General features: G+C 37.2%; 1 protein-coding gene across 1 annotated transcript in view; it reads right to left on the bottom strand.

The window, feature by feature from the left end:
• Positions 1-8,157, bottom strand: part of LOC106867281 (nuclear cap-binding protein subunit 1) — a 49,886-nt gene that overhangs the window by 40,060 nt on the left and 1,669 nt on the right. Inside the window, exon 2 of the mRNA XM_014912117.2 lies at positions 4,448-4,611. Coding sequence (XP_014767603.1) covers positions 4,448-4,490 — 43 coding nt within the window. The 5' untranslated portion in view covers positions 4,491-4,611. The remainder of the gene's footprint in view (positions 1-4,447; positions 4,612-8,157) is intronic.

Raw genomic sequence — 8,157 nt, 5'->3', positions numbered from 1 at the left:
GTGGGTGGGATAAACAATAATAACAACCAGCAGAGCAGCCGATAACCCAAGGAGTTCTAGTTGACCTTTCTTGTCTTTTTTTCCTAAACATGGCATATTTAGGACATTATTATTCAATATGCTCTTGCCATTTATATATAACGCAGAGTAAGGTGATATTTGGCTGTTATTTCCAGCAATTCATCTGATCATTAAGAAATATATGCTCATTTGTTTGTCAACTTTGATGACCATTTACTGAAAACCCAAATCCTTTCAGTAAATATAATGATATTGTGATTCCACTTCTCAAATTAGCACAGTTTATCAAAGACCCTGCCATCTAATGTCTAACATTGACACACGTCTAAAAACTAGCAGAAAGTTACAATGCAATTATTATTTAGCATATGATAATTACATATGGCTTGCATGAGAATGGAATCATCATTTTTTTAAATGTCTGCTTTTCCATGCTTGTATGGGTCAGACGGAACTTATTAAGGCAGGTATTCTACAACCTGATGTCCTCCCTGTCAATAACATTTCTTTCCAACCAAGGTAATATTTCTCTATGGTCAGACATTTTGCAGAATATTAGAAATAAATGATATTCATTTACAATGTTATGTAACAAAACGACAAGGAGACACAAACATACACACACACGACAGACTTCTTTCAGTTTCCATCTACTGAATCCACTCACAAGTGGTCAGCCTTAGGCTATAGTAGAAGACACTTGCTAATGGTACCATGTAGAGGGACTGAACTGGAAACCATGTGGTTGAGAAGTAAACTTCTTGACCACATAGCCACACCTGCATCTAGTGTTGTAACAAGTCAAAACAACGTTTACTTAAGTGAAGGCTTTTTTTTTAATCATTGGTTTAGTCAGGGTAGCAATGGCAGTGTCCATAGCTATTTTCAGTACATCATGATTAGCAAGAGGAAGGAAGAAAATTATCCTCAGACCAGACACTTAGCCCAGATATTTACACCAAGCTAAAGGCACCCAATGGGTAGGTGGTGTTAAACTCAGAGACAGATTAAAATTTTTGCCCCAAAAAAGGAATGGACAAAGTGGTTTCCAAACACTTTCTCTCAACTAAATTTCACTTACAAGGCTTTGGTTGAGCCAAGACTATAACAGAAGGCATTTACTCAAGATGTCATACTGAAATAAGATCAAACCTCTAACTATATTGCTGCAAAGCAAACATCTTGACCAAAATAACCATGTTAAAACAGCCACTGCAGCGAATTATAATTAAAAATGGAATCAGTAAAAACAAATAAAAAAAAAAGATCATATTTTCTTTAACTCATTCGTGACTATTTTTTTAATGTTTTGCAAAATTCTTGATGTGAAATTGTATGTTGAAACAGGTATTGTTATATTGGGAGATGGTCAGTTTTTGTCAATTAAACATGCACTGTTTATTTGATCTTCACTTTATTATTATTAGTTTGTCACACATTCTGTGACCTTTTCAGTGACTTTCTGTCCCACATGTCTCCCCTTCTCACTGGTCCTCTCTCTGACAAACTAATAATAATAATAATAATAATAATAATAATAATAATAATCCTTTCTACTATAGGCACAAGGCTTGAAATTTTGTGAAAGGGGACTATACATTAACCCCAATGTTTCACTGGTACTTAATTTATCGACCCTGAAAGGATGAAAAGCAAAATCGACCTCAGCAGAATTTGAACTTAGAACACAATGACGGGCGAAATACCACTAAGCATTTCAGCCAGCATGCTAACGATTCTACCAGCTCGCCATCTTAATAATAATAATATGGTTCTCATGGCTTTTGATCTTAACTGACTGGAAGTGTTATCATGTAAATGTTTTGTCTTTGTATAAAAGATGGGCTACAGTAAATACTACAGATATGCTTGTCAATTGTTTGATCTCAACCAGTTGAGCATGTCCCTTAGTAGCTGATGATATGTGCATCTTGATCACGAGCAGAAGTAGAGGAGAAGTATCATAACCATGTGTTGAGAGGAATTCTTTGAGGTTTGAATAATTTACCTCTGGAAAACACGGGTATTTCATTCATCATCCTTAAACAAACCTTATTCAGGGACTTTTTGAGGGGGATGGGCTACTCAACCTGAAGAAAATTCTAACTGGACCCCACCTGCAAGGTCATGCGCTGTTTATCTTGATATGAGATCACCATGTCGCACACATATGGTTGTGATGCATGTGCCTGGTGTACCCTTATCAGGTGGGTAGTCATGATGGATATAATGGGCTTCATATATTTGCACCCCAGTGTCACTTTAATGGCATGTGCTGATCTCTCACTCAATAATAATAATAATAAAAGTAAAGATCAAATAAATATGTACTTTACAAACCAGTTACAGATAGTGAAATAAGTGCTAGCAAACACATTATAGCGAATACAATAACTTTAATCGATGGCGATTATATTTCGTATCTAGGAGAGGCAAACATTGTTGAACAGCGTTTAAATAAATCAAACGAAGACAAGGGCAACAACTCGAGGAATGACATTTTTAAAGGAATGACGCACCAGAGTCCAATTAAAATTGGAAATAGACAATGTGATGACGGTGGTAGAAAAGTCTGATAGGTTGTGAATGAGAGAACAGAATGAAAATATTTAAGGTTTCTTTCAGGTTAGAAGTCTCGTGAGGAATACTTCATAGGTTGTCTTGGAAATACGAGTTCGGTATTGAAAACGGTAAACAGCAATCCCGACCTCAAATATTACATTTTATTTCACTAGGAACAAAAGCCCAATATTTTATGGGCAAACGAACATAGGGAATTGTTGCACATATGCAGAAAAGCCACGAAAATCGAAGTCGAATGCATTTAACTTCTGTGTTATAGTGATGTGGATTAAGTAGAAGGGTTACAAGTCAAAGTACTAATTCATGGATATTCATGGATTATATCAAACTTAGACCTAATTGAGCTGACACCATTTTCCAGACATCTGGAACAGCTTCTTGCTAGGTATTCTTTCTCTTTATAAGACGGTGGGAAGTATTTTGAGTAAAGGTTTGTTTGGTTGCTATTTCTAACAGGTCGAACGACCAGCTAGATGCGTCCTCGTTGGTCCAGATTAATATATAGTGTGAATTATTGGTGAACAATAAGTCAAAACTAGGATAAATATTGGTAACTTACAATAACAGAAATAGAACCGGAATTTTAGAGACAAAAGCAAGATTTTTTTAATGTTTTTCTATGAAAAAGACATTGATTGATTTATTATGCAGGTAGAAAGTATCAGAATTATAAGGGAGGTAAAACAACAGTGAGCTTTATGTTTTCTTAGTCAAGAACATATGTGACATACAAAAATAAAAATGGGTTTCTGTAAGAGATCGGTCGAAAGAAGGACAGAGACCCGGCAGATTACCCTTAGTCTAAGACATGCCATAAAGTAAGAAATTTATAAGGGAGAAGAATCAGAAGCATGCTTTTCTTGAAGACAATGGGGACGCATCAGTGAATTGGCGTCAATATATCAACTGAAATCGGTTCACAAGGTGGCGTCTGGCTTTATTAAAGAAACTTAATAAGGCAGAAAGATCGGTTCTTTTTTCTTTTTTGTAGGAACTGATAAAGCTGACTGGTTCGATCCAAGTGTATTTCGGTAAAGTGGGATCTGAACAAGGAACCGAGAAGGAGACAAACATAACTGAATCCAACAACGATGCATTCACTTGCTCACTCTGTCGTCACAAGAATCTCGACCTCAAATATTACATTTCACGAAGAACAAAGGCCCAATATTTTAAGGGTAAACGAATTATAAGGGTCGTGACGCTCATGTTATCCCGCCTGACAGTTTTAAAGCAATTATCAAGTTATGTTGTGGTTTCATATAATATCCTTGTTCAGTTATATTATTCTTTTTGAATTGAGACGTTGGTTAAGATGTCAATGTGTATATAACAGACATAAAAAGTATACACCGTATACATATACACAATACTACGCAATAAACATAAAGAGATACAAGAAAATATACGATTACTTAGAACGGTAGGATCCAAGTTTTACAGACACCAAGATAGAAACGAGTTAATAACTAAAACATCGGAACCAAAACAATTTGCAATTTACAAAGGTAAATGGTGAAAACATGAAATACTGAATAACGGTTAGCAAACAGATTGTAATTTTAAAAAGCGGAATGAAATTAATAATTATGTTTTTGAAACATTGGATTCATAAAGGCAAATATTTATTTATTAGACGATGCTGAATATAGAAATTAAATTAAAATTAACAGAGAAAATGACGTTAGAGCAAAAACAAGGGTGTTTGCTGAGCCGGTAAGTCAACTGGAGTCGAGGACTTTGCGACGAGTTTACTGTGTAAATATAATAACTGATACGATTCATACTACTTAGATATCAGTTATGTTATTGAGCTATAATAAAAAAGCAGAATTTAACTTACTGTCTTCATCGTCACTGAAGGAACCACGTCTTCGCCTCGACATAGTTGCACACGTTTTGCTTTCAAATTTGTTCGACGGAATCTGTACAACTGCGCATGCGTTAAACTGCTTTAATTCTTGGTTCAGCTTCCAAAAGCGAACTCTCCACAGTTTCTGAAAACGACTGAAAGTATTTGGTAGTTTGGTAGCAAATAATTGGAATTAATTTCTCAATTTGGTTTACTAATTCGGCTCTTAAAATTGTTTTCCTATTTTTTTCCTAGTAGAGAAATCAGCTTTCTATTAACTGATGAGTTGTAAGGTTATTTTTTCTATAAGTTATGTGTGTGGTGGAGTCGGGGAGGGAACAATCTTTTTGGAGCCATACGTTTTCAAAACACCCTTGACCGCCCGCAAAAATTTAAAGCAATACGACAAATTGGAGGCGCTAAAGCAAAACAATCTACAATAGCCGACTGAAGTGTGATGGCGTTACGTTCACGTATTTTTATTTAGTACCAATGAATTAGCCAGTATCGACGAGACAGTTATAGATTTCTTGTGGAGAATTATACAACATAGGCGCAGGGGTAGCTGTGTGATAAGAACCACACGATTCCGGGTTCAGTCCCATTGCGTGGCCCCTTGGGCAAGCGTCTTCTGTTATAGCCTCCGGCCGATCAAAGCCTTGTGAGTGGATTCGGTAAACGGAAACTGAAAGAAACCCGCCGTATATATATGTTTGTGTGTCTGTGTTTGTCCCCCCACCATCGCTTGACAAACGATGTTGGTGTGTTTGCGTCCCTGTAACTTAGCGGTTCGGCAAAAGAGACCGATAGCATAAGTACCGGGCTTACAAAGAATAAGTCCTGGGGTCGATTTGTTCCACTAAAGGCGGTGCTCCAGCCTCGTCGCAGTCAAAAGACTGAAACAAGTAGAAGAGTTTGAGATATGTGAAACAACCCTAAAACAAGGAGACCTATTCAGGGTAAATATCCGTTCAATCCTTGAGTCAGTAGGATTGCCTGGGAATGGTAGGAAGATGCCACATATGTAAAATTACTGTTAGCAACTCTTTCGCTCCATCACCTCCTTAATGCTACAGTTGAGATGGTGTTGTAAAGTAAGTCTCCCCTGGTTATTACTGTCTTCAAGTCTTAAGACTATTAATGCCAGTTATTTTGAGATCTCTGCGTATAAGTAACTGAGATCACAACATTACCCCTGAACAGGATGCCAGTCCATTGCCAAGTTACTCATTTACAACTAAGTGGATGAGAGAAATGTCAAATGAAGCGTTTTACTCAAGAACACAATGCACTGTGTGAATGCAACATCCTAACCCACTTGGCCGCCACGCGCCTTCACCAATCTGGATTTACAGTATCCCTAACGAACAAGCCATAGAAATAACATGTCTGCAAATTACAGTTTTCAACCGGTAGCTATTCAGACGTTTGTAGAAGTTGAACTGCTGATGAGATTTTTGACTTTGTTAGAGTCTCATTTCACTGAAATATCAGATGATTCTCAGCATGGTGCTTGGCTATTCCAGTACCTTACCTTTGCAATCATCCAGTTAACATAAAACCAACTGACTGACTAACAACTACATTTGTCCAAATGCTTTGCGTAACACTGTTATTTCACTGAAAATTATAGCTATGAAGAGATTGAAAAGAAAGAGGCAACACATGTATGTTTGGACCTTCAATCACTCCACAAGCTACGGAGAAAACAAAGTACCACACATCATGGAATCATGAGCAATGCCCAAATCTATTTTAAAACAAAAGATGTGTACATGTATACACACACACACATACAAGTAACTGAGTGTGTATGAATGTTTACAGTTTACAATGAACTACACTACAGATTGTGACAGTTCATAACTGAGCTACAAGCAACGATGTTGCTGTTTGTGGCCGGAATGCAACTGGTAACTTTTCCTGTCAACAAATTGCTGCTAGCTCAATGCTTTTAAATTCCTCTAGTTGGGGATTTGAATGTCTCTTCAATATCTTTATTTAACCTAATATGTGTTCATTAACATGGCTGGAGATGGTTAGAGTGTCATTCTTATGTAAACTAAATAAAGAAGAATACCCTTTTTAAAGAATCCAAGTTGAATAGCCCAGTGAAATCACATAAATGATCCCATGTTCACATTGGAGGTACCCTCTGGATTTGGCTTTTTTTTTCTTACCCAGGCTGCATCCTTATCAAAGAGTAGGGTTTTCTTGGTATAGTATATGAAGGCGCATGACTCAGTGTTGGGCTCACAATCATGAGGTAGTGAGTTTGATTCCTGGACCAGGCTGTGTGTTGTGTTCTTGAGCAAGACACTTTATTTCACATTGCTCCAGTTCACTCAGCTGTAGAAATGAGTTGTGATGTAACTAGTGCGAAGCTGTATTGGCCTTTACCTTTCCCTTGGATAACATCAGTGGCATGGAGAGGAGAGGCTAGTATGCATGGGCAACTACTGGTCTTCCATAAAACAACTGTGCCTGGACTTGTACTTTGGAGGGTAACTTTCTAGGTGCAATCCCACAGTCATTCTTGATCAAAGGGGGTCTTTACCCAATTTATATGATATCTAAGTCTTCATTGCTTATAAAAGTATAAAGCTCAGCAAAGGTGAGCAAACCTTTCACAATATCAAACTGTATGCTTCTGTTTTTATTTCATATATTCTTGAACCAAGAGATAACCTTACAGGTGTTATTCCATTGGATGTAGTTGGAGGCTTTCTGAATGCTAATGTTGAAATTCTTATGATTTGACAAGGTTTCTTAACCTTTTAGCATTTAGATTATTTTGTCAAATGTAATGCTTTTGAATTAATCATGCATTATCTCAAAGCTCCAGGGTTTCAATGCTGTGACAGTTTATTACTAGAATGACATTGTAGGTAAGGTATGAAAGGCTGGATCTAACCAGTATGAACATAAAACAGGCAAAATATATTGGCCAGATATGGTTGGTTTAAATGCTAAAGGGTTCACCTACATTTCTGGTTGAATATCTTGAGAGTGAAACTGGTAGACAAAAATTGCAAGGAAGCCAATCATATATTGACATTTTGGTGAGCAAATTTTACTCCATAAGATATTGATTGACCCAGGGCTATATAGAAGATACTTACAAGTGAGACTGGACTCTAAATTATGAACTTGCAAAGCAAACTTAACCACACAGTCATGCCTATGCCTTCTGTTAACCACATGCACACATACACAACAGAACTGATATCCTGAAGAGGTTTTTATCTTGCAAGTTTATTTGGTGAATCTGTTAGTGCTGGTACCACATAAAAAGCATCAGTGCTGGTGCCATGTAAAAAGCACTGGTGCTGGTGCCACATAAAAAGTACTGGTGATGAAGCCATGTAAAAAGTGCTGGTGTTAGTGCCACAGTCATAGAAACTATGTCAAACTAGACAATGGAGCCTGGTACAGACTCTGACCTTACCAGCTCCAGCCAAACTGTCCAACCCATGCCATGATGGAAAATGGATGTTCTGAGTGGTTGGCGTTAGGAAGGGCATCCAGCTGTAGAAACTCTGCCAAATTAGATTGGAGCCTGGTGTTGCCATCCGGTTTCACCAGTCCTCAGTCAAATCGTCCAACCCATGCTAGCATGGAAAGCGGACGTTAAACGATGATGATGATGATGATGATATATATATAATTATATGTATTTCTTCTATCTTAATGAATAAAAT

Source organism: Octopus bimaculoides, chromosome 3, assembly GCF_001194135.2.
Source record: "Octopus bimaculoides isolate UCB-OBI-ISO-001 chromosome 3, ASM119413v2, whole genome shotgun sequence".
Lineage (NCBI taxonomy): Eukaryota > Metazoa > Mollusca > Cephalopoda > Octopoda > Octopodidae > Octopus > Octopus bimaculoides.
This window is presented reverse-complemented; position numbering and strand designations above follow the sequence as displayed.